Source organism: Schistocerca nitens, chromosome 1, assembly GCF_023898315.1.
Source record: "Schistocerca nitens isolate TAMUIC-IGC-003100 chromosome 1, iqSchNite1.1, whole genome shotgun sequence".
In the NCBI taxonomy this organism is placed as follows: Eukaryota; Metazoa; Arthropoda; class Insecta; order Orthoptera; family Acrididae; genus Schistocerca; species Schistocerca nitens.
In genome coordinates this window covers 199,370,958-199,397,710 of record NC_064614.1, presented here as the reverse complement: position 1 = coordinate 199,397,710, position 26,753 = coordinate 199,370,958, and the positions used below count along the sequence as shown (strand labels likewise).

Below are 26,753 nucleotides of genomic sequence, written 5' to 3'. Positions count from 1 at the left end.
AATAGCATCATCAGTAAAAGCCTCATGAAATTTCTGAAATTTCAGTAAAATATAATGTGTTCTTCATTTTGACAAAGCTGTTACACTGAATTGTACATTTTGTAACTAGAGGTATATAAAAAGGAAATACTTATTGATTTGTACAGTCTGATTTACAATTATTTAAAGCTGATTCAGTCTTATATCAATTTTTTTTAAAAATATCAGTGTTTTTCGCCTTGTTAGACAACCAGTGCTAGGCAAAGACAATAGTTGTGTATATTTCTTTAATTTGTGTTGACGTTTATGTGAAATGAAAGTCTGGAGCCTTCGATTTTAACAAAATATTCATAGAAAAAGAATAGTATTAAAATTCATTTGTCAGATGGACTTAATAGATCACACAGTTATGACTCTCATACCCAATGCTTCATAAACATGGTGTAACACAAGATAGTGTGAGTAATCACACAGACAGCTGTTCATGAGAAATGTTAGATACTACAGGTAATCTTCTGATTGGCCTGTAGTTGCTTAGTAATTTGGATTGTTGTTTGTTAGTATTGTTTGTATTGGCTTTGATTCCATTAAATATGTTATGTAGCACTAATGAGACAGAGATTGAGGATGTCTGTAAGAGATGCAATAATAATATCATCAATTTTTTATAATCATACCTATTCTCTCTCTGTGATTATCAGTTGCCTTAGAAAAAATCCTCACATTTGCTTTCTGTACTCTGCAGATAGCCATGTTTTGAGAAAAACCCATATGTCATGAATCAGCTGTTTTGTGACCAATAAATTATTGTAAGCTGATAACTGACAGTGGTGCAGAAACATTCATTCAGTTCAGTTGCAGAAGTTTGAAGGCACCATCAGATTTAGTGTTTCCTGTTCTGAAGCTGCAGTATTCAAATCACAATTTACAACAGAGTGGGTATGCCTGATTTTGATCTTGCACACATTTTGCTTCATTTAGTTTTGCTGTTTACTGTATGCTGCTTGTATTTCATGTGTTTGTTTATGCCTGAATCTTCTTCATGTAAAGTCTTGTTTATTCATTAACTAGCATAGTCCCCTAGTGAGCCATGGAGCAGGAGGTTTCTTTAATCTGACATGGTTTGAAGTGCAGTAAATCTGCAACTGGATTCCTTGACTTTACTGTCCAATGTCTGCTGATTGCTTATATCCTGCCATGGGATATCTAAACAGCCATTTTGTAGGGCGTTGTAGTTGAACAGTTTTAAGTTCTGTAAGTGATTTTTTTTCTCTGGCAGTCTGCACTGAGCACATTAAGAATATTATGGGCAGAAAGGCCAGGAACAGAAGTCTGACCATTGTGAATTACTTTGTGTTCTCTTTTTTGCTATGATGTGTACTTGACTGTGATAAGTTCCATCAGAGAGTCTCTTTAAATTCTCTGCAGGATGATATTTTAGCTGCAGGTTTATGTTTGTCTCCCACAACAATTACATGCTTGGACTTTGAGACAAGCATGGACAGGGTTGATTTGAAGGATGAGATTGCTCCAATTTTGGGAGGTCTATAAATTACTCCAGTTAAAAAATTCTGAATGGATAGATTTATTTCAAGGAACAACAACTCTGCTTTTCATTCACTATTGGTATCAAATGTATTTAACATTTTCTTAGTGGAAGCATATTCAGCTCACACTTCCCCACAGTGAGCTACACAATGAACCCTCTGAAGCATGTGACCAGAGAGATGAACAAAATTTGAGTAGATTCGTGGTTTGAAATACATCTCTGTCAGAAGAATTACTGGGAAATTCAGAATGTAAAATCTGTCAAAATGACTGTACACTAGTATCAGCACTGAGAAGCTCATAGGGTTGTTCCATTGTGACCACCTACAGGCCACCCTGTGCCATTGCCTGCTGATTGGAAGGGAGACAATGGCCTGTATTCCCTACACTAAGCATTTTGTAGGGCTGACTGAGGGTGCTGTCATGTAGGCCGTATATTGTGATTGTCTGCAGGCTTTGGTGGCGAAATGAAAATATCAAATTGGAGTGAACTGTTCACTGATGAATAATTTACAAAAGAGCACAGCAAAAATGCCACTCTAACTGCTGTCTGTCTCAAGTTGTAATTAAGAAGTGGTAGAGGGCTGTCAGAGACCCAAATTGGAAATCTAGTATGTCAATGTTACTGTTAAGATCTTCCCTTCATTTTTGTAACTTACTTAGGGGCATACTGTTCTTCTATCATGAAGATAACAATGTGAGAAATCTGTTGCTTACGCCATGAGACTACTGAATGATACACAAAATCAAAGACCTTAGATTGTGAAAAAAAATTATCCTTTTTTTACACACAGCTGATGATTAATGTGAAATTTGACTGAGCAGGTCTTTTTCATGTAATATATCATACCTTCTACAGAAGATATATATATTCCACGTGGGAAAAATATATCTAAAAATAAAGATGTTGTTACTTACCAAATGAAAGTGTTGGTATGTTGACAGGAGACAATAAAAAACACATAGACACACACACAAATTTCAAGCTTTTGCAACCCAAGGTTGCTTCGTCAGGAAAGAGGGAAGGAGAGGGAAAGACGAAAGGATGTGGGTTTTAAGGGAGAGGGTAAGCAGTCATTCCAATCCTGGAAGCGGAAAGACTTACCTTAGGGGGAAAAAGGGACAGGTATACACTCACGCACACACACACACACATCCATCCGAACATATACAGACACAAGCAGACATTGTAAGTTTTTGCCTTTACAATGTCTGCTTGTGTCTGTGCGGATGGATATGTGTGTGTATACCTGTCCTTTTTTCCCCCTAAGGTAAGTCTTTCCGCTCCCAGGATTGGAATGACTCCTTACCCTCTCCCTTAAAACCCACATCCTTTCGTCCTTCCCTCTCCTTCCCTCTTTCCCGATGAAGCAACCATTGGTTGCGATAGCTTGAATTTTGTGTGTATGTTTGTGTTTGTTTGTGTGTCTATCGACCTGCCAGTGCTTTTGTTTGGTAAGTATCATCATCTTTGTTTTTAGATATATTTATCCCACATGGAATTTATATATAAAAAAACAAAGAAGATGTGACTTACCAAATGAAAGCGCTGGCAGGTTGATAGACACACAAACATACACACAAAATTCTAGCTTTCGCAACCAATGGTTGCTTCATCAGGAAAGAGGGAAGGAGAGGGAAAGACGAAAGGATGTGGGTTTTAAGGGAGAGGGTAAGGAGTCATTCCAATCCCGGGAGTGGAAAGACTTACCTTAGGGGGAAAAAAGGACAGGTATACACACACATATCCATCCGCACATACACAGACACAAGCAGACATTTGTAAAGGCAAAGAGTTTGGGCACAGATGTCAGTTGAGGCGGAAGTACATAGGCAAAGATGTTTTTGAATGACAGGTGAGGTATGAGCAGCGGCAACTTGAAATTAGCGGAGGTTGAGGCCTGGTGGGTAACGAGAAGAGAGGATATACTAAAGGGCAAGTTCCCATCTCCGGAGTTCTGACAGGTTGGTGTTAGTGGGAAGTATCCAGATAACCCGGACGGTGTAACACTGTGCCAAGATGTGCTGGCCGTGCACCAAGGCATGTTTAGCCACAGGGTGATCCTCATTACCAACAAACACTGTCTGCCTGTGTCCATTCATGCGAATGGACTGTTTGTTGCTGGTCATTCCCACATAGAAAGCTTCACAGTGTAGGCAGGTCAGTTGGTAAATCACGTGTGTGCTTTCACACGTGGCTCTGCCTTTGATCGTGTACACCTTCCGGGTTACAGGACTGGAGTAGGTGGTGGTGGGAGGGTGCATGGGACAGGTTTTACACCGGGGGTGGTTACAAGGGTAGGAGCCAGAGGGTAGGGAAGGTGGTTTGGGGATTTCATAGGGATGAACTAAGAGGTTACGAAGGTTAGGTGGACGGCGGAAAGACACTCTTGGTGGAGTGGGGAGGATTTCATGAAGGATGGACCTCATTGCAGGGCAGGATTTGAGGAAGTCGTATCCCTGCTGGAGAGCCACATTCAGAGTCTGATCCAGTCCCGGAAAGTATTCTGTCACAAGTGGGGCACTTTTCGGGTTCTTCTGTGGGAGGTTCTGGGTTTTAGGGGATGAGGAAGTGGCTCTGGTTATTTGCTTCTGTACCAGGGCGGAAGGGTAGCTGTGGGATGCGAAAGCTGTTTTCAGGTTGTTGGTGTAATGGTTCAGGGCTTCCGGACTGGAGCAGACACACACACAACTCACACACACGACTGCAGTCTCAGGCAACTGAAACCAGACTGTGATTGTGTAATTGTGAGAGTATTTTTGTTGTGCCTATCTGTGACCTAGCATCTCTGCTATATGGTGAGTAGCAACGTTCCTTCTCATAATATTTATTTTATCATTGTTGAATTGAACTAAGATTAAACTGTGATATTGTTCACACACATTTGCCTGAGTAACATAAAGACAGTTATTCTTTAAATGTGGATGAATACGTCACACGCCTGCTCGTATTATAAAAAGTGGGACGCCTGCTCGAGGGTTAAATGCAGAAGAAAGAACACACTAATGGAAGGAGTACATCAACGATCTATATGCTGGAGATGAACTCTCCTAAAATGTTCTAGTAGAGGAGGAAGCAGTTGATCTGGAAGAAATGATGATCCAGTAATGTGGTCAGAATTTGAGAATTCACTGAACAATACGGGCTCAGACAAGTCAGCAGGGATCAATGATGTACCTTCAGAGTTATAGAAATTTGTGAGAGTTGTAGGAATTAGATGGTAATTTGAGGTGAAACAGATGACTTACCACCAGATACATCTACATCTACATTTATACTCCGCAAGCCACCCAACGGTGTGTGGCGGAGGGCACTTTACGTGCCACTGTCATTACCTCCCTTTCCTGTTCCAGTCGCGTATGGTTCGCGGGAAGAACGACTGTCTGAAAGCCTCCGTGCGCGCTCTAATCTCTCTAATTTTACATTCGTGATCTCCTCGGGAGGTATAAGTAGGGGGAAGCAATATATTCGATACCTCATCCAGAAACGCACCCTCTCGAAACCTGGCGAGCAAGCTACACCGCGATGCAGAGCGCCTCTCTTGCAGAGTCTGCCACTTGAGTTTATTAAACATCTCCGTAACGCTATCACAGTTACCAAATAACCCTGTGATGAAACGCGCCGCTCTTCTTTGGATCTTCTCTATCTCCTCCGTCAACCCGATCTGGAACGGATCCCACACTGATGAGCAATACTCAAGTATAGGTCAAACGAGTGTTTTGTAAGCCACCTCCTTTGTTGATGGACTACATTTTCTAAGCACTCTCCCAATGAATCTCAACCTGGTACCCGCCTTACCAACAATTAATTTTATATGATCATTCCACTTCAAATCGTTCCGCACGCATACTCCCAGATATTTTACAGAAGTAACTGCCACCAGTGTTTGTTCCGCTATCATATAATCATACAATAAAGGATCCTTCTTTCTATGTATTCGCAATACATTACATTTGTCTATGTTAAGGGACAGTTGCCACTCCCTGCACCAAGTGCCTATCCGCTGCAGATCTTCCTGCATTTCGCTACAATTTTCTAATGCTGCAACTTCTCTGTATACTACAGCATCATCCGCGAAAAGCCGCATGGAACTTCCGACACTATCTACTAGGTCATTTATATATATTGTGAAAAGCAATGGTCCCATAACACTCCCCTGTGGCACGCCAGAGGTTACTTTAACGTCTGTAGACGTCTCTCCATTGATAACAACATGCTGTGTTCTGTTTGCTAAAAACTCTTCAATCCAGCCACACAGTTGGTCTGATATTCCGTAGGCTCTTACTTTGTTTATCAGGCGACAGTGCGGAACTGTATTGAACGCCTTCCGGAAGTCAAGAAAAATAGCATCTACCTGGGAGCCTGTATCTAATATTTTCTGGGTCTCATGAACAAATAACGCGAGTTGGGTCTCACATGATCGCTGTTTCCGGAATCCATGTTGATTCCTACATAGCAGATTCTGGGTTTCCAAAAACGACAGGATACTCGAGCAAAAAACATGTTCTAAAATTCTACAACAGATCGACGTCAGAGATATAGGTCTATAGTTTTGCGCATCTGCTCGACGACCCTTCTTGAAGACTGGGACTACCTGTGCTCTTTTCCAATCATTTGGAACCCTCCGTTCCTCTAGAGACTTGCGGTACATGGCTGTTAGAAGGGGGGCAAGTTCTTTCGCGTACTCTGTGTAGAATCGAATTGGTATCCCGTCAGGTCCAGTGGACTTTCCTCTGTTGAGTGATTCCAGTTGCTTTTCTATTCCTTGGACACAATACCCATGTAGTATTATCATATTACTAAAAACGGCAATTACTGGTAAATATAAACAGTATCAGATATTTAATCCAAAAGCTAAGATATTTCTGTGTATTTTTATACTTGTCTATCAGCAGTGCACAATATTTCACCTCCTGGAGGTAACTATTGGCCAGCCACTCAGTCTCATAACTTTATAGATGTAATGAGAAAGAAATGAGACTAGTTACTTGCTTAACATCAAAATTAGGACTGACACTGTGGTGTCACCGCCAGACACCACACTTGCTAGGTGGTAGCTTAAATCGGCCGCGGTCCATTAGTACATGTCGGACCCGCGGGTCGCCACTGTCAGGATCGCAGACCGAGCGCCACCACAAGGCAGGTCTCAAGAGACTTACTAGCACTCGCCCCAGTTGTACGACGACATTGCTAGCGACTACACTGACGAAGCCTTTCTCTCATTTGCCGAGGGACAGTTAGAATAGCCTTCAGCTAAGTTAATGGCTACGACCTAGCAAGGCGCCATTAACCATTTGTAACGTTGCATGTACCTCAAGATAGAGTCTCACTTGTATCATCCAGAATGCTGTATACCAAAGGACAATATGAAAGTTAAGTGTTCTAGTAGCTACGTTCTTTTCTTTATCACATTCATTACGAATCCTGTTCCAGACTTAATGCCAGACGGCGTGAGTTGACGCGTGCCCTTTCGGCTACTTCACTGTGGACTGGCTGCCTTAACAGTCCACTACAGACACAGTAGCTGAAGAAGTGAATGAATTATTCTGTTTAGGTAACAAAATTACATATGATACCAAAAGGAAGAAATAGATCAAGAGTAGATTTGTTATTGTGGTCTTCAGTCCTCAGACTGGTTTGATGCAGCTCTCCATGCTACTCTATCCTGTGCAAGCTCATTCATCTCCCAGTACCTACTGCAACCTGCATCCTTCTGAATCTGCTTAGTGTATTCATCTCTTGGTCTCCCTCTACGATTTTTACCCTCCACGCTGCCCTCCAATGCTAAATTTGTGATCCCTTGATGCCTCAAAACATGTCCTACCAACCGATCCCTTCTTCTAGTCAAGTTGTGCCACAAACTTATCTTCTCTCCAATTCTATTCAATACCTCCTCATTAGTTACGTGATCTACCCACCTTATCTTCAGCATTCTTCTGTAGCGCCACATTTCGAAAGCTTCCATTCTCTTCTTGTCCAAACTAGTTATCGTCCATGTTTCACTTCCATACATGGCTACACTCCATACAAATACTTTCAGAAACGACTTCCTGACACTTAAATCTGTACTCGATGTTAACAAATTTCTCTTCTTCAGAAACGCTTTCCTTGCCATTGCCAGTCTACATTTTATATCCTCTCTACTTCGACCATCATCAGTTATTTTGCCCCCCAAAATAGCAAAACTGCTTTACTACTTTAAGTGTCTCATTTCCTAATCTAATTCCCTTAGCATCACCCGACTTAATTCGACTACATTCCATTATCCTCGTTTTGCTTTTGTTGATGTTCATCTTATACCCTCCTTTCAAGACACTGTCCATTCCGTTCAACTGCTATTCCAAGTCCTTTGATGTCTCTCAGAGAATTACAATGTCATCGGCGAACCTCAAACTTTTATTTCTTCTCCATGGATTTTAATTCCTACTCTGCATTTTTCTTTTGTTTCCTTTACTGCCTGCTCAATATACAGATTGAATAAAATCGGGGATAGGCTACAACTCTGTCTCACTCCCTTCCCAACCACTGCTTCCCATTCATGCCCCTCGACTCTTATAACTGTCATCTGGTTTCTGTACAAATTGTAAATAGCCTTTCGCTCCCTGTATTTTACCCTTGACACCTTCAGAATTTGAAAGAGAGTATTCCAGTCAATATTGTCGAAAGCTTTCTCAAAGTCTACAAATGCTAGAAACGTAGGTTTGCCTTTCCTTAATCTATTTTCTAAGATAAGTCGTAGGGTCAGTATTGCCTCACGTGTTCCAACATTTCTGCGGAATCCAAACTGATCTTCCCCTAGGTCGGCTTCTACCAGTTTTTCCATTCGTCTGTAAATAATTCGCTTCAGTATTTTGCGTCCGTGACTTATTAAACTGATAGTTCGGTAATTTTCACATCTGTCAACACCTGCTTTCTTTGTGATTGGAATTATTATATTCTTCTTAGAGTCTGAGGGTTTTTCGCCTGTCTCATACATCTTGCTCACCAGATGGTAGAGTTTTGTCATGACTGGCTCTCCCAAGGCCATCAGTAGTTCTAATGGAATGTTGTCTACTCCCGGGGCCTTGTTTCAACTCAGGTCTTTCAGTGCTCTGTCAAACTCTTCACGTAGTATCCTATGTCCCATTTCGTCTTCATCTACATCCTCTTCCATTTCCATAATATTCTCCTCAAGTACATCGCCCTTGTATAAACCCTCTATATTCTCCTTCCACCTTTCTGCCTTCCCTTCTTTGCTTAGAACTGGGTTGCCATCTGAGCTCTTGATATTCATACAAGTGGTTCTCTTCTCTCCAAAGGTCTCTTTAATTTTCCTGTAGGCAGTATCTATCTTACCCCTAGTGAGACAAGCCTCTACATCCTTACATTTGTCCTCTAGCCATCCCTGCTTAGCCATTTTGCACTTCCTGTCGATCTCATTTTTGAGACATTTGTATTCCTTTTTGCCTGCTTCATTTACTGCATTTTTATATTTTCTCCTTTCATCAATTAAATTCAATATTTCTTCTGTTACCCAAGGATTTCTATTAGCCTTCGTCTTTTTACCTACTTGATCGTCTGCTGCCTTCACTACTTCATCCCTCAGAGCTACCCATTCTTCTTCTACTGTATTTCTTTCCCACATTCCTGTCAATTGTTCCCTTATGCTCTCCCTGAAACTCTCTACAACCTCTGGTTCTTTCAGTTTATCCAGGTCCCATCTCCTTAAATTCCCACCTTTTTGCAGTTTCTTCAGTTTTAATCTGCAGTTCATAACCAATAGATTGTGGTCAGAATCCACATCTGCCCCTGGAAATGTCTTACAATTTAAAACCTGGTTCCTAAATCTCTGTCTTACCATTATATAATCTATCTGATACCGTTTAGTATCGCCAGGATTCTTCCAGGTATAAAACCTTCTTTTATGATTCTTGAACCAAGTGTTAGCTATGATTAAGTTATGCTCTGTGCAAAATTCTACAAGGTGGCTTCCTCTTTCATTTCTTCCCCCCAATCCATATTCACCTACTATGTGTCCTTCTCTCCCTTTTCCTACTGACGAATTCCAGTCACCCATGACTATTAAATTTTCGTCTCCCTTCACTACCTGAATAATTTCTTTTATCTCGTCATACATTTCATCTATTTCTTCATCATCTGCAGAGCTAGTTGGCATATAAACTTGTACTACTGTAGTAGGCATGGGCTTTATGTCTATCTTGGCCACAATAATGCGTTCACTATGCTGTTTGTAGTAGCTAACCCGCACTCCTATTTTTTATTCATTATTAAACCTACTCCTGCATTACCCCTATTTGATTTTGTATTTATAATCCTGTAATCACCTGACCAAAAGTCTTGTTCCTCCTGCCACCGAACTTCACTAATTCCCATTATATCTAACTTTAACCTATCCATTTCCCTTTTTAAATTTTCTAACCTACCTGCCCGATTAAGGGATCTGACATTCCACGCTCCGATCCGTAGAACGCCAGTTTTCTTTCTCCTGATAACGACGTACTCTTCAGTAGTCCCCGCCTGGAGATCCGAATGGGGGACTATTTTACCTCCGGAATATTTTACCCAAGAGGACACCATCATCATTTAATCATACAGTAAAGCTGCATGTCCTCGGGAAAAATTACGGCTGTAGTTTCCCCTTGCTTTCAGCCGTTCGCAGTACCAGCACAGCAAGGCCGTTTTGGTTAATGTTACAAGGCCAGATCAGTCAATCATCCAGACTGTTGCCCCTGCAACTACTGAAAAGGCTGCCGCCCCTCTTCAGGAACCACATGTTTGTCTGGCCTCTCAACAGATACCCCTCCGTTGTGGTAGCATAAGACACAAATAGCTTATGGATAGCATCAAACTAGTCAAAAGACTGGTGACTTAAAAAAGAGAGACGAGTTGCATTCATTTGATAACTGGATGATAATCTGTACGGCCATCTGTATCGCTGAGGCATGCAAGCCTCCCCACCAACGGCAAGGTCCATGGTTCATGGGGGGGGGGGGGGGGGGGGGAAGAGTAGATTGGCACAGGCAAAGAAACCTTTTGTCAGTAGAGGGTTCTGCTGAAGTTGATACAGATGTGGAACTGATGAAGAAGTTCCTGTAAGTTTATGTCTGGAAGCAAAATGTGGACCATTGGAAATTCAGTGAAGAAAAAACTGTAAGCATTTGATATGTGGTGCTATGGAAGAATGTTAAAATTTACCTGGACAGATTAAGGTTTGAAATGAAGTAATAAAAAGAATAGTTAAGTATAGAAGTCTGTGAAAGATATTTACTGCACTGGAAGAAAGGCTAGGTTAGTGAGACATCTGCTACAGCATTCAGGAATAGTTAGTCTGGTGTTGAAGGAGCAGTAGAGGGGAAAAACAGAAGACACAGTCAACAGTTTATAGGTGATGATGTGTGAAGTGGTTATGTAGAAATTACAAGATTGACATAAGACACAAATAGCTTATGGATAGCATCAAACTAGTCAAAAGACTGGTGACTTAAAAGAGAGAGACGAGTTGCATTCATTTGATAACTGGATGATAATCTGTATTCTAATTATTCACCCACATATTCATAATTACCATTAATCATTTAGTGCAACAGTTGTAGCATAAATTCTACTAGAGATTTCTTTGTATTGTAATTTCTGATCAGGTTCACTTCATCTTTTACTATCTTTTTTAAAAGAATTTCCAGTTTTGCAACACTTTTAACATTGAAAACTTTTAATGAAAATGCCTCTCAATTTCATTATACTTCTCACATACGTCTACAATACATTCAGTAAAACAGCGAAACTGTCATTTTAAGAGCTTTTAGATGCTATTACAAAAGGTATTCGACTCAACTACATATACTTACTTGTTCATTTTTCATTATTGTAAGAGTTACAAGTATTAACCATGAAACAAAATTATGTGCCACCTGTGTACCATCATTTGCCAAAAAACTAGTTTCAAAATATGGAACTGTTTTTGAAATAATTATGTAGCTCACTGTCTCTGTTGCAACATACAATTTTACCTGTGGAATAAAAGAATACCTGGGAAGAACAAAATGTGTAACGGAATTAAATTTGGAAGTTCTAAACAATTATCTGTATAAAAGTGTTTGAAATGAAATTTTATTACAACTGCCATTACATTTCTTTATTTTCACAATTACATAGGAGTTTTATTACATTTCAGTGCTGTCACTATAATAAAATAAAGCACCATATTAGTTGTGTCATGTAATTTACAATATATAACTTATAAGACTTTTTATCTGATTTTATGACAGATACTATTTTTTTAGCAATATTTGCTTCATTTCCCATTTTGAAAATGATGGCCATTTGCTCTAGGCTACACATATTATTATATAATCTGTATCCCTCCATATATTCCTGTTTTGTCACTTCTTCCCTCAGGATCACTAGCTTCTATTTGCTCTTTCAGTAGCTCTAATTCTCTGATGCCAGATACTGTTACCTCATATTTGTGCATAACAAGTGTATGGTAAAAATGAACTGCAAACGCAACAAAAATAATCATTACTGGTATCATAATAATTGAAGTTGTCCAAGCTGCTGCTTTAGATAACAGATAAAATTTTACCCAACAAATAATAGCCACTTCACATAGGAAGAGGAGCAAACCCAAGAGAGTAGAAAAAAACCATGCTATTTCAATGTACCAATGAAGGCGTTCATGTGGAGATTCTTGAACTATAGTTGTGGACTTGCTGTCACTGCTACAGATGGTTTCAATATGAGGAAGAATGCATGTGCTAATCATAAGGGCCAACAAATGAACAGATACAAGGAGTGTTGTGCACACAGTAAAAACAATCACCAAATTTTTAGGTGTGTCTTCATCCAGCTGAAGTTCAACCATAGCCACCTGAAAAATAAAAGTGTCAGTTATAAAATTGTAACACAGCTCACATTGTTTTTTTTTATTTTAGTGAAAGATTCAACCAGATGCAAAATAACTGAAAAGGCTAACAATTTTAAACAGAAAATTATTTAACTTGAACAATGGTTTTTCCTTTGTACTATCACATGTTTATACTTGCATCAGATATGCAATGAATTTAGGAAACTTGTGCCAATGTGTCTCCACTGCAGGGTTTCCCAATACTTTTTTTGACAGTGAATTTTAGAAGTACTAATATGGTAAAATTTTGAGAAACTGTATATATCTCAATAAAATACATGAGACTGTGGCAATAAGCCTAACCACAAAGAAAAATTGTTGTCTCACCATTGCAAACCCTGACAAAAGAGCTGAAGTTTTGCTTGATGCTTTGAGTTTAGCTCTGCTCAGCTGTATTTTTCTCCATGTCAAAAAATTAGCAGTATGCAGACATTCATCATTCGTTGATGACATTTTTTCCTGTAACATTAAATAAAGAATTAAGAGTGGATTTCAGCTAGAGTTACAACTTCAGTATGAAACAGAAATTACATTTACAACTGGTCAGTAAGTAGCTTATTGTTTTTCTTCTGCACAAAGAATAAAAAAATTATTTGAAGAATGTGATTTACATAGGGTGAAATTCTAATTGCTAATGAAATATAATATTAAACAAGAGAATGGTTAAAACTGTATATGAAACTTTCTCTGTATTATTTTGTAATGTATAGACTTTAACCAGAAGGCAGTGCAAAAAGAAAATTTATAATTCTTATTTAATATCATAGGCCACAAACATACTTTGTTTCAGGCAATATGTTTCCACAGGGCCAGCTGTGTCGGTGATCCCATTTGCACACACAAAAAGTGACTAATTATCTTTGTCAGGTGCTGTCAGCCATGGAACAAGAAGGAGCCCTAATACTGGTACAATAGGAAGTGTCCTCTACCATGAACATCACAGTGGTTTGCTGTCGACCATGGAACAGGAAGAAGCCCCAGTAACTGGTGCAGTTGCAAGTACACCATTGCATGTCACAGTGTTTTGCCTAAGTATAGATGTAGATGAGTGCTCACTGCCTGAACTCTAACCAGACTATGAGTTGTAGTTGGTGTTACACTAATGTTAATATGTGAATTTGACTCCCTGTACATACTGTACTGTCTTATGAACATCCTTTTTTCAGATGAAAACACTGAATTTTGTAGCAGATGTATCCCCTTGAAGCTTTAGATTCATTTAGATCAGATAGACACCAAAACCTTAATCAAATGAGAAGTAGACCCTGTCAGGCTTAGTTTAAGACTTTATTTTTGTTTGCTCAGTTTTCTGGCAGATTTATTTTAATGGACATCTTAACTACACTGCCTCAGATACTTGTGGCATATGACCGTCTTTGATCTTCTTGTATCTCATTTTATTCTTACATGTGAACTTAACCCTTGCAGTATCCCAGCCAGCAGTGCCATAAAACTCTTTCTGTTTTGTCTATTCAGAAGGCGTTTTCATTGTTTGATGTAATGTTGCTTTTTGTATGTTTCTTGGCATGTGCACCAGGTAGGTACGTCAGTCAGTTGTGATCCCATACATTTTCCCAGCGTCTTATATGATTATGCACTTCACGGGTGTGCTGCCGGATATGATTGTCTTCAAGACACGATATTTTGGCAATCCATCTGTCCACCATCTTCAGTTGCTCTCACTGAGACATAATCACACCGGAACTGAATGAACATCAGAAATGGTGGCTCCTTTATACCCCGGGTCCAGGCCACTGCGCCTGTGCGAGAAGAAGAGCTGCCCCCTGTGAAGTGAAAAATTGCAGCGCTGCCAGCGGTAGAAACTGGCGAAAGTGATAAATTGCAAATTAAAATGTAGCGGGTCAAAAACCAGACCATTGTCATTTTATGTCAGATAATAGGGTTCCATATCTTGCTCAAAGGAAAACCTCTATCTCTATTAATAATGTCATTGGATAATCGTATTTCGATGAATACCTTGAGCACACAATCCCAGTAATGAGAAGCTGGAGCAACAATTTGTGTCTCTTTAAACGACATATTATGCCCTTTGTTGAGGCAATGTTCGGCGATGGCAGATTTTTCAGGCTCGAGAAAATGTATGTGACACTGTTGTTCCACACATTGGTCATGAATTGTGCGAATAGTCTGTCCAATATTGGCCTTTCCACAATGACAGAGAATTTTATAAACTCCTGGCTTTCTCAGTCTCAAATGATCCATTGAGATGTGTCAAATTTTCTGAATCAGAAATGGCATAAACTCTCTTGACAAATGTACGTAGAACTCCCATGTGCTGATGGGGTGGGTGACAGCTCATAGAATGAAGATAGCGGTCCGTATGTGTGGGTTTATAATACACACCATGTCCCAAGGTACCCCATTTTTTTGTGTACTAAAATATCGAAAAAAGGTAATTTGCCATCTTTTCAATTTCCATCGAAAATTTGATGCATGGATGAAGAAATTTAAAATGATCTAAAAACTGATTAAAAGCTTCCATTCCATGTGGCCAAACAATGAAAATTTTAACTGTCTTCATCCACGCATCAAGTTTTCAATGAAATTGATAAACATGGCAAATTACCTTTTTTGGATGTTTTAGTACACAAAAAAGAAAATGATACCTTGGCACATGACATTTATTATAAACCCACACATACAGACCACTATCTTTATTCTACGAACTGTCATCCACCACATCAGGGCATGGGAGTTCTATGTACATTAGTCAAGAGAGGTTATGCCATTCCTGATTCAGAAAATTTGACACAGCTCAATGGATATACCGATCATCACATCAATCGTGCTTTTCAATTTGAACCATCACGTGGACCAGTGCCGGTTACTAGTAAATAAGTTGCTTTACTACCCTTTGTTGGGAGTATTTCTTCAAAAATTTCTAGAATTCTCAGGAAATATGATATTAAAAGTATTTTTTTCCCTTTGGCCAAGACTAGAGCCCTGTTTGGATCTGTTAAAGATGATTTGGGATTGAGAAAGCCTGGAGTTTATAAAATTCCCTGTCATTGTGGAAAGGCCTATATTGGACAGACTATTCACACTGTTCATGACCGATGTGTGGAACATCAGCATCAAGTACATTTGCTCCAGCCTGAAAAATTTTCCGTCGCTCAACATTGTATCAATGAAGAGCATAACATGTCACTTAAAGAGACACAAATTGTTCCTCTGGCTTCTCGTTACTGGGATTGTGTGCTCAAGGAATTCATCGAAATATGATTATCCGATGACATTATTAATAGAGATAGAGGTTTTCCTTTAAGCATGATATGGAACCCTATTTTATCTGATAGAAAACAACAATGGTCTGGTTTTTGGCCCCTCTACATTTTAATTTGCGGTTTATCACTTTCACCAGTTTCTACTGCCGGCAGTGCTACAATTCTTCATTTCACAGGGGGCAGCTCTTCTGCTTCTCTCGCAGGCACAGTGGCCTGGACCCGAGGTATAAAGGAGCACACCTGAAGATGGCGGCCAGATGGATTGCCAAAATATTGTGTATTGAAGAGATCATGTCTGGCGGCATACACATGAAGAGCGTAATCAAGTTAGTCAGTTGTCTAAAATTTTTAAGTTGGTGACACAGCACACCAGCTGACTTCACAAATCTAGAATTTTTGGAGCAAATAGCTAAGAACTTTTTCACTTGTTTATCAAATTTTACTTATACACTTGTACTGATACACTGTCAGTTTTTGCTATGTTTTAGGTTACTAATTGTGCAGTGGTGCTTGACTCGGAGATAGACAGTTTGAATCCTCTGGTGGTGAAAAAATTTTCACTACAAGTATTGGCCAGCAAGGAGAGGAGAGGAGGTTGTGTGAAGTTCCTCATCACCAGACTTTCCATCAGTGTTCTGCATTAAATTCCAAATCTCACTGCAGTGTTTCACACAGTGAAGGGACATTATAACATTGATGCTGATCAGTCCATCAGATGGTAATGAGCTTGATGACTCCTCACTGTTCAAGAGAATAGGGACAGGCTATGTGTCAGAACCAGGCTTTCCCCTCTCCCTTCTGTCATCATCATACAATGCAAGTAGTCACTTACACTCAACAGATACACTTAGGATGCAAATCTCACGCATTGCAAGGAAAGGGGTCATTGTGTATGGAGGAAGAAAACCCTTTCCATTTAGGTGTCTGAACCTCCAACTAAACACACAAAAAGAGTCATATCGCACAGTTGGTTGGGAGACCCTCAAGATACGCGATGCTCACCATCTGACCTCTGAAATCTAGAAGTTTTTGAACATATGGGCTGAGGACCTTTCTGTTGTATCTTGATTGTCACTATTTTCAGAGCAACATTGAGCAGAGATTTTAACAGCAGCTGTGCCAGAGCATTCACAGTCTTCTGTGGAAATCTTTTTTATAGAACGTGGAAACTCATCAGATGATAAAGTTTAATTGTGCCCTCTATGACGTGAGTAAAACAGTTTGTTTAACTGGAGAGGATGAATGAGAAGTGTGAATGAGAATTTGATTTTGAAAGTACATATTCAGTGTTGGCGTTACAAGTAACCGCACATTCCAGGAGCTGCACAGAACTGTGGGTGAGCTGTGTGGGAAGCAGTGTCTTCAGAATAACGCACATAGGGTATTTTATTGTGCTTTAGACAGCAGATGCATATTAGTGTCTTATGTTTACTCGTTGGCATTGCAGTTTTGACAGTTCTGTGTTCATTTACGAATCGCTTGTTGTATTAATTAATCATGCATAATAAAATATGTTGAATTCAGAAGTGTTCATTCATTGTTCTAATAACACAGAGTGAAATGGAGGATATCTACAAATCTGTAGTGCAGTTTTCTAGTTTTAATGCAAAGGTAAATACTTTATACACTGTTTTGTCTTGCAACACCCAATGTTTTCATATTTTGTGTGGATGAGTGCTACTCTGTTTCACTGTTGCAGCTATTATATGTGATCTCCATTATCCAGGTCTCACATAACTGATAATATTATATTCCATTTCATGATCTTTATCTTCTCATCCATAGACTGTATTCTTCAACATGTCATCAGCACTCTTTAGTTGATCATGTGTTGCCTAATGGTACAATATGTAATGACAGGAAGCTCATCAAATGATGACAGCAAGATTATTCAAGTCATCATTTAATCTGTCAATTGTGGTAAATATATAATATAGTGGTATCCTGATGAAGGCAGTGGGCTCACAATACCTATATGTACTTGGGAGAACCAGCCTGTTGCCTTTGGAAACTCTTCCACCAGCTTGTGTACATGTCTTATAACTTTACATTGCTGACACAGTATGCATGTTCTTATCCACTGGTGACTATCTTTCATTGTGATGGGCCCATGAACCTTTCTGTCAAAAGCTTAATGTTTATTTTTCTGTAGGGTGGGCTAGGTTATGAATACTATAAAAAAACCACTTTGCATAACTTTTTTGGTACAAAAGATCTGGGGCTGGTTTTGAAAATATCGTACCAAATCATATGCTTAGTCCATAATAGCCACACAGGCTTAAGCTGTAGCCCAGTTGATTCCTGCAACTGTTTATCACTAGCTTGTGCTCTGCCTAATTGTATGTAATCAATTGTGCACAATATAGCTGCAATTCATGAGAAAAATTCAGGTGCTACATTCTTCACCCCTTTTATGTGCCTTATGTCCTTGGTGAACTGGCCAGTAAACTCAAGCTGTCATAATTCTTGTGTGGATCAGCTATCCTTGCATTTGTTAAAGGCAAATGAGATAGGTTTATGGTCCATAAACATTGCAAAAAGCCTGGCCTCCACATAAAGATGAAAGTGTCGCACTGCTTTGTAAATAGCTAATAGTTCCCAGTCATATACACTCCACTTGGTTTGAGCCTCTGTCAGTTCATGAGAGAGAAAACCCAAGGGCTGCCAAAGCCTCCTACATACTGATGGAGAATTATGCTGATTGCCTGCTGGCTATCATCTACCACTGTCACTTACGATGTATCCTGAACTGGGTGGGCCAAAAAAACTGCTGTTTGCAAACTTTCTTTTACCTTTTCAAAGGCTCATAGAATTTCCAGTGTCCATGGCAGAGGGCATCAGCCCACTGCATTGTTACCTGACTGTGTTGCTATCAGTGGTTCTCAAATCTCTGCTGCTCCTAGTAGGTGTTGACAGAAAAAGTTGTGATTCCCAGGAATCATTTGAAATTGCTTTGGGTGTGGTATGTCCCTGATGATGTCCCGAGTGTCCTGAGACATGTCAATTGCTTCTGTTTCAGAGCACACTTTGCTTTGTTGATTATTACACTATAGTTGCATATTCTGTTAAACATTGCTCTGAGGTGTTCCTCATGTATTGTCATCATCTTGGAAAATACCAGAATATCATTGAGATAAACAAAGCAGAAATTGAGTCCTCTTAAGACTTCGTCTATGAAACACTGCCATCTCTGTGCAGCATTCTTGAAACTAAATAGCATATGCAAATATTCAAAAACACCAAATGGAGTTACCACTGTGGTCTTGGGTATGTCCTTTCCCTCTACCGGTATTTGACTGCAAGCCTTCTTAAAATCAATCATGCTGAAGGTCGTAGCTCCCACTTGTACAATTATAAAATCCTTAATATTCAGTACTGAGTAATGGTCTGGAAGGGTGAGTGCATGTAATATGCAGTAATATCTGCAGGACCTCCAGGTGCCATCTTTCTTCTTGACCAGATGCAGTGGTGAAGACCGTGGACTGTCTGATGTGTGTGTAACCCCTGTTTGCAGCATTTATTCAAGCTCTGCTTTTGCTGTGGCAAAGCAGTCGGCTGCTAACCTTCTTGGTCACTGAAAGACTGGCTGAGCAGGTGAGTTTAATATGATAAACTGTTATCATGTAAAACATATTTGTATGGTATAGTGAAACCAGGAGCCCCACGTGCCGAAATTAAAAAAAGGACTGCATCTGCAGAGGTAAAAAATGTGCACAATAAAGACTTCTGGAAGGGGCAAATGACATCTACAAAATGAAACCATGAGTGCTATTCACAATCTTAAATAGTGTCTGAGGAAACTCACTCATGCAATATGTAGTAATTATCAATACTCTGCATCGCTATGATCTTGTAAGATGGTCATGTGTTAATACGGAAATAAAAAAAGCCAACAACCAGTTTGTAAAAATTTGCAGACATTTTAAAAATGTGAAATGTGTTGATATAAGCAATATTGGATGTAGATTCCACACACAACATGGACTTCATCTGAATGCCTTGGGGAAAGAATATCTGGCAAACCTGATAACCAAGGAAATAAAAAACCAAAATAAAATTAAAACCAAAATGATCATTGCATTGCCATTGCCAGACTCCATAACAAAAGCATTTCAAAAAGAGGTAAAAGCATTAGAACTGTCATCAGCACCAGCAAAGCATGTAAAAAAAAGATGAAGTGTTAACAGAAAGAACAGTAGACAGTGATTTGAAAGACAAGAGAACTACAGTTCATCATCTAAATATTTTTTTAGACACAAACAAGAAAAACGAGAAGACTCCAAGTCTACAAGAAAGCACAGCAGTAGTAGCAGAACCAACATTTGAAGTGTCAGAAACACCACCATCATCAACAACAACAACAGAAATGGCAGTATTAATTACATTAGTAGCAGCAACAAGCAACTCACCACAGCCCAATGTACATGTACAACCTAAGAGGTGCAGGAAACCTGTCTTTCTCAGGGATTTTTGGTATCTCACCAGGACACAGGAACAAATATGACAGCACAAAACATAAATAAAACTGTAACCAATTTTCATCCTAGTCACTTGCAGATTTTAAGCCTAAATATTCAGTGCCTTAGAAATAAATCACTAGAACTTGAGGTAGCAACAAATGGTGCAAACATTGATAGCATGTGCATCATGGAGCATTGGTGCAGAAGTTTTGAACTAAATACCATTAATATTCATCCATATAAGCTGGCAAGTCAGTATTGTAGAAAAATGCCAAAAATGGAGGTCCTAACTACATCAAGTATCAGGTACAAAAGAAGGTGTCCTGTGTCTCATACGCTGTGCAGGGGTACATAATGATATAGGACAAGTCAAATAATTTGCAATGAAGTTTAACAGAAAAACTGTTGTATGGTTTTCAGTATATAGCAATATAACTCTAACATATGGAAATAACATTTCACAAATACACAAATAAATTTTACACGCACACATTTCATACTTTCAGCCTTGATTATACAGACACACACATATATGTAATAGACCACATATAATACACAGATAAATCTACATGTACACATTTCTTATTTTGGCCTTAATTGTATAAACTATTTAAATTTTTCACATATTTACAATGTAGATAAAAATTCATCAACACTATAGTAGCAATTCTGTAGCAAGTAGTCACTCACTACAGTTTTGAATTTATGCATGCCAGTTATTGCTTAATTTTTTTAGGTAGTTTGTTATACAGTTTTTTTTCCTGCTTGCGAGGGTCATTTTGTTTTAGTGTTGTATGTGAAAACTGCTTATGTAAATCTTGATTACTCCTTGTGTTGTAGGAATGGATATTTTGGTTTTCTGGAGCAATTGTGCTATTTTCATCTACGATTTTCCTTATAAATATTATTGTTTCTAGGATATATAGGCATGGTAATAGAAGAATATGAAGCTTTTTAAAGGAGGGTTTGCATGAAGATTGAGGTGCTGAGCCTTCCATGGCTCTTATAATTCTTTTTTGTGCAATAAATCAGCTTTTGCTGGGTGGTGAATTTCCCCAGCAAATTAAACCATATCTTAGTAGTTATTCTGCTTGGGCATAGTACACACATTTTTTATGGCTTGCATTGATACGCATCCAGCAAGAATTTTATACTATAACAAATTGTATTTAATTTACTACATAGGTGTTGTGTGTGTTTCTGCCATCTTAGGTCATCTTGGATCCAAACTCCCAAAGATTTGGTGCTTCCCCTGCGGGTCCGGAGTAAGAATAGGCCCGAGGTATTCCTGCCTGTCGTAAGAGGCGACTAAAAGGAGTTTCAACCGTTTCGGCCTTCCATGTGATGGTCCCCCTTGGGGTTTGACCTCCATTTTTCAAAATTCTACAGAACTACGAGCCTTTTGGGGAAGGACGCCTTACGTGGTGTCTCACTGGTCCTCAGTGCACTAAGACCTTGGCACTCAGCATTGTAACAGCGTTGTAACCACACCCACTATTCCTCAAATTTGGCCTAAACGCCTGATGGGTTGCACAAGTTACGCCCATAGTGCGTCCCCATCTGCACATACGATCATGATGGACTTTCCATGGCACCCGAAATCCAGCACGGTAGCCAGCCCGTTGTGGTGGGGTCGTCATATACCCTCTAGGTTGTAGCCCCCTGACAACACAGGGATCGTACTGCCGATACCTGAGCTGCACCCTCCCCACGTCGGCCAAGGAGTAGATGCCCGTCTCCTTGGGGCATCAGGACTCCTGGCAACGGTCATCCTGCCAGGTGGCCATTGCTGAGGCTGGGTGGCGCCCGTGGGGGGAGCCCCTGGTCGGAGTGGGTGGTATCGGGGCGGACGTTTCGCAGATGAAACGTCAACATGTATCAGTCGCTCTGCGGCCAAGTCTTTTAAAAAGAAAGGCACTGTCTCTGGTTCTGGTTCTCCTGCCCTTTCCCCCTTGGCCACTCACTGGGAGGAAGGACAGGCCCGCTGGCTTGGGGCGAAATACTTCCCCCGCTATTTAGTCTGTTCTCGGACCGATGGGGGGCCGTTCGCCACCTCCAAGCCCATGTTCTTTGTCCAGCACATCGAGGACATCTTCAGGGAAATCGAGGCTCTCAGTAAAATGCGTTCGGGGTCCGTTCTTATAAAGACCACCTCCGCCACTCAGTCGGCGGCGCTCCAGGCGTGCGACCGACTAGGGGACATCCCAGTGTCCGTTGTCCCGCATCTGGCACTGAATAGGACACAGGGGGTTATTTTTCATCGGGACCTCCTGCTGCAATCTGATGAGGAGCTCAGGGCCAACCTGGAGCACCGAGGCGTGCATTTTGCCCGGCGAGTCCTGCACGGCCCCAAAGACCATCGCATCGACGCTGGGGCCTTTATCCACGCCTTCGAGGGGGACGTTCTCTCGGAGAAGGTAAAGGTGATGTGCTACCGGTGCGACGTGCGACGTGCAACCTTACGTCCCGCCTCCTATGCGCTGCTTTCGGTGTTTGCGCTTTGGGCACATGTCGTCATGGTGTGATGCTGAGCCCCTTTGTGGCGATTGTGGACGTCCTCTTCGTGAGGAACATACATGCACCCCACCACCTCGGTGCGTCAATTGTCCTGGCATCCACTCACCTAGATCTTTAGACTGCCCCGCGTATCAGATGGAGAAGAAGATTCAAGAATTAAAAACTTTGGATCGCCTCTCTTATTCTGAGGCCAGGAAGAAGTATGACCGCTTCCATCCCGTGACGTTGACAACTTCGTTTGCCTCAGTTGTGTCCACTCCTTCCACAGTATCCTCACCCCTATCCTGTCCCCCCTCCACCTCCTCACCCCATCCGGGGTCTATGCCTCCGCCTCCCAAATCCCTCCCTTCCAAATCCTCCTCCCTCGCGGCCCCTGCCCCCTCTGCCCCAGGGGCCACCCTTCCTCCTCCTCCCCATCCACCACCTGAGAAGCGATCCTCTTCTGAGGCGTCCATCGGGGAAACGTTCCGGACCCCGGCTTCCGAGGTCCGGCGTTCCAAAACGGACCCCGCGCATGATGACCTTCTTCGGGTCCAGCCCACCATCCCCGTGCCTCATCGGACTTCCCAGAAGGCCTCCAAGAAGAAGTCTTTATCCCTCTCTCCACCCCGGCGCGTTTCGTCTGACGCTCCATCCGTGAGTCGCTGCTCCCAGCCGTCCTCAGTTTCGCCGGCACGCTCTGCTGCCAGGCGCTCAGCTGGCCTCTCGTCGGCGAATGATGCTGCCCCTCCTACACAACCCGGGAAAGCGGCCGCAGCTGGCAACGACTCGATGGAACAGGATCCGCCTCCCGCCAGTTGTAGCGTTGTTCCCTTGAAACCTGGCCCTCCGCGGCCGTCGAGGTGACCAGCTCTTCACCCATTTCATTCCCCCTTTTTTCTGACTAGCGATGGCTTTATTACATTGGAACATAAGAGGTATTCAATCTAATCGGGAGGAATTACAACTGCTCCTCCGCCTGCACTGTCCGCTTGTCCTTGGTCTCCAGGAAACCAAGTTGCGCCCAACTGACCGTATTGCTTTTACCCACTATACCTCGGAGCGGTCTGACCTCACCCCTGTGGCTGGTATTCCAGCTCATGGTGGGGTCATGTTGCTCGTTCGGGACGATGTCTATTACCATCCCATCCCATTGACCACCCCACTCCAAGCAATAGTAGTCCGTATTACTCTTTCTGCCTTTACTTTTTCCGTTTGTACCGTCTACACTCCATCGTCATCCGCAGTTAGTCGGGCTGACATGATGCACCTGATTGTTCAGCTTTCTCCGCTGTTTTTATTGTTTGGCGACTTCAATGCCCATCATCCCCTTTGGGAATCTCCTGCATCCTGTCAGAGAGGCTCCCTCTTGGCGGATGTCTTCAACCATCTCAATCTTGTCTGCCTCAATACTGGCGCCCCGACTTTCCTCTCGGACTCTACTCATACCTACTCCCACTTGGACCTCTCGATCTGTTCTACCACTCTTGCCCGTCGGTTCGAGTGGTATGTCCTTTCTGACACCTATTTGAGCGACCACTTCCCATGTGTCGTTCGTCTCCTGCACCACACCCCATCCCCACGTCCTTCGAGCTGGAACATACCGAAAGCTGACTGGGGACTTTACTCCTACCTGGCGACCTTTCCGGACCACGATTTTCTCAGTTGTGACAGTCAGGTCGAATATCTCACAGCTGTTATCATCAATGCTGCCGAACGTTCCATTCCTCGTACTACCTCTTCTTCACGTCGCGTTTCTGTCCCCTGGTGGAATGAGGCTTGTAGAGATGCTATCCGTGCTCGACAATGTGCTTTACGCACCTTTCGCTGCCATCCTACGTTGGTGAATTGTATTAAATACAAACGACTCCGAGCGCAATGCCGTAGAGTCATCAAAGACAGCAAAAAAGCTTGTTGGGCCTATTTCACCAGCTCCTTTAACAGTTTTACTCCCTCTTCTGTCGTCTGGGGTGGCCTGCGCCGGCTGTCGGGCATTAAGGCCCACTCCTCGGTACCTGGCCTGACTTCAGGTAATGAGGTCCTTGTTGATCCTGTGGATGTCTCCAACGCCTTCGGCCACTTTTTCGCGGAGGTTTCAAGCTGCACCCATTACCACCCTGCCTTCCTTCCCAGGAAAGAGGCAGAAGAGGCTCGGCGACCTTCCTTCCACTCGCTGAATCTGGAAAATTATAATGCCCCCTTTACCATGCGGGAACTCGAACGTGTACTTGCACTGTCCCGGTCCTCTGCTCCGGGGCCAGATGCCATTCACGTTCAGATGCTGGCCCACCTTTCTCCGGCAGGCAAAAGCTTCCTTCTTCGTACCTACAATCGCGTCTGGACCGAAGGTCAAGTCCCCATGCATTGGCGTGACGCCGTCGTTGTTCCTATACCCAAACCTGGGAAGGATAGACACCTTCCTTCTAGTTACTGCCCCATTTCTCTTACAAGCTGTGTCTGTAAGGTGATGGAGCGCATGGTTAACGTTCGGTTAGTTTGGATTCTTGAATCTCGACGGCTACTTACCAATGTTCAATGCGGCTTTCGTCGCCGCCGCTCCGCTGTTGACCACCTTGTGACCTTGTCGACATTCATCATGAACAACTTTTTGCGAAAGCGCCAAACGGTAGCCGTGTTCTTCGATTTGGAGAAGGCTTATGATACCTGTTGGAGAGGAGGTATCCTCCGCACTATGCACAGGTGGGGTCTACGCGGTCGCCTGCCCCTTTTTATTGATTCCTTTTTAACAGATCGAAAGTTTAGGGTACGTGTGGGTTCCGTATTGTTCGACGTCTTCCTCCAGGAGAACGGAGTGCCTCAGGGCTCCGTCTTGAGCGTAGCCCTTTTTGCCATAGCGATCAATCCAATTATGGATTGCATTCCACCTAATGTCTCAGGCTCTCTTTTCGTCGATGACTTCGCGATCTACTGCAGTGCCCAGAGAACATGCCTCCTGGAGCGCTGCCTTCAGCGTTGTCTAGACAGCCTATACTCATGGAGTGTGGCAAATGGCTTCCGGTTCTCTGAAGAGAAGACGGTTTGCATCAACTTTTGGCGATATAAAGCGTTCCTTCCGCCATCCTTACATCTCGGTCCCGTTGTTCTCCCATTCATGGAAACAACTAAGTTTCTAGGGCTCACACTGATCAAAGCTGGATTATGGAAGCCTCGTCTACTCGTCTGCTCGGCCATCCCTCTTACGCCGTCTCAACTCCATCCACCATTGGGGGTTACGTCTTGCGACCGGAGCATTCTACACTAGTCCCGTCGAGAGTCTTTATGCTGAAGCTACCGAATTACCATTGACCTACCGGCGCGGCGTACTGCTTTGTCGGTATGCCTGCCGGCTGTTGTCAATGCCCGACCACCCCTCTTATCAGTCCTTCTTCGCCGATTCTCTCGACCGTCAGTATGGGTTGTATGTGTCTGCCCTGCTGCCCCCTGGGGTCCGCTTTCGTCGCCTGCGTCGACAATTGGATTTTGCCCTCCCTACCACCTTCAGAGAGGGTGAGAGCCCGACACCACCGTGGCTCCAGGCTCCGGTTCATATTTATCTCGACCTCAGCTCGCTCCCGAAGGAGGGTACTCCGGCTGCAGTGTATTGCTCACGGTTTGTCGAACTTCATGCGCGACTTGCCAGTCACACCTTTATTTACACTGATGGCTCCAAAACTGACGATGGTGTCGGCTGTGCCTTTGTCGTCGGGGCCGGCACCTTTAAATACCGGCTACTCGACCAGTGTTCCAGCTTTGCGGCCGAGCTTTTTGCTCTCCATCAGGCCGTTCAGTATGCCCGCCGCCACCGCCATTCATCGTATGTACTCTGCTCTGATTCACTCAGTGCTCTTCAGAGCCTTGGAGCTCCATATCCGGTCCATCCCTTGGTTCAACGGATCCAGCAGTCCCTCCATTCTTCTGCTGCTGATGGCTCTCCTGTCAGCTTTCTGTGGGCTCCCGGCCATGTAGGAGTGCCTGGGAATGAGGCTGCTGATGCTGCAGCCAAGGCTGCAGTCCTCCTGCCTCGGCCAGCCTCCCATTGTGTCCCGTCATCTGACATTAGTGGGGTTGTTTGTAAGAGGCTTGTGTCTTTGTGGTGGGATACTTGGTCATCACTTCAAGGA

The 26,753-nt window shown here is 42.3% G+C and overlaps 1 protein-coding gene across 5 annotated transcripts in view; it reads right to left on the bottom strand.

Moving 5' to 3' along the window:
* Positions 1–11,645: 11,645 nt before the first annotated feature.
* LOC126245547 (calcium release-activated calcium channel protein 1-like) overlaps positions 11,646–26,753 on the bottom strand; it is a 537,065-nt gene continuing 521,957 nt past the window's right edge. For all 5 annotated transcript variants that reach the window (XM_049948328.1, XM_049948329.1, XM_049948323.1 and 2 more), the window contains exons 3-4: positions 12,759–12,890; positions 11,646–12,395 (exon numbers count right to left, since the gene is read on the bottom strand). In XM_049948328.1, coding sequence (XP_049804285.1) covers positions 11,871–12,395; positions 12,759–12,890 — 657 coding nt within the window. In that variant the 3' untranslated portion in view covers positions 11,646–11,870. The remainder of the gene's footprint in view (positions 12,396–12,758; positions 12,891–26,753) is intronic.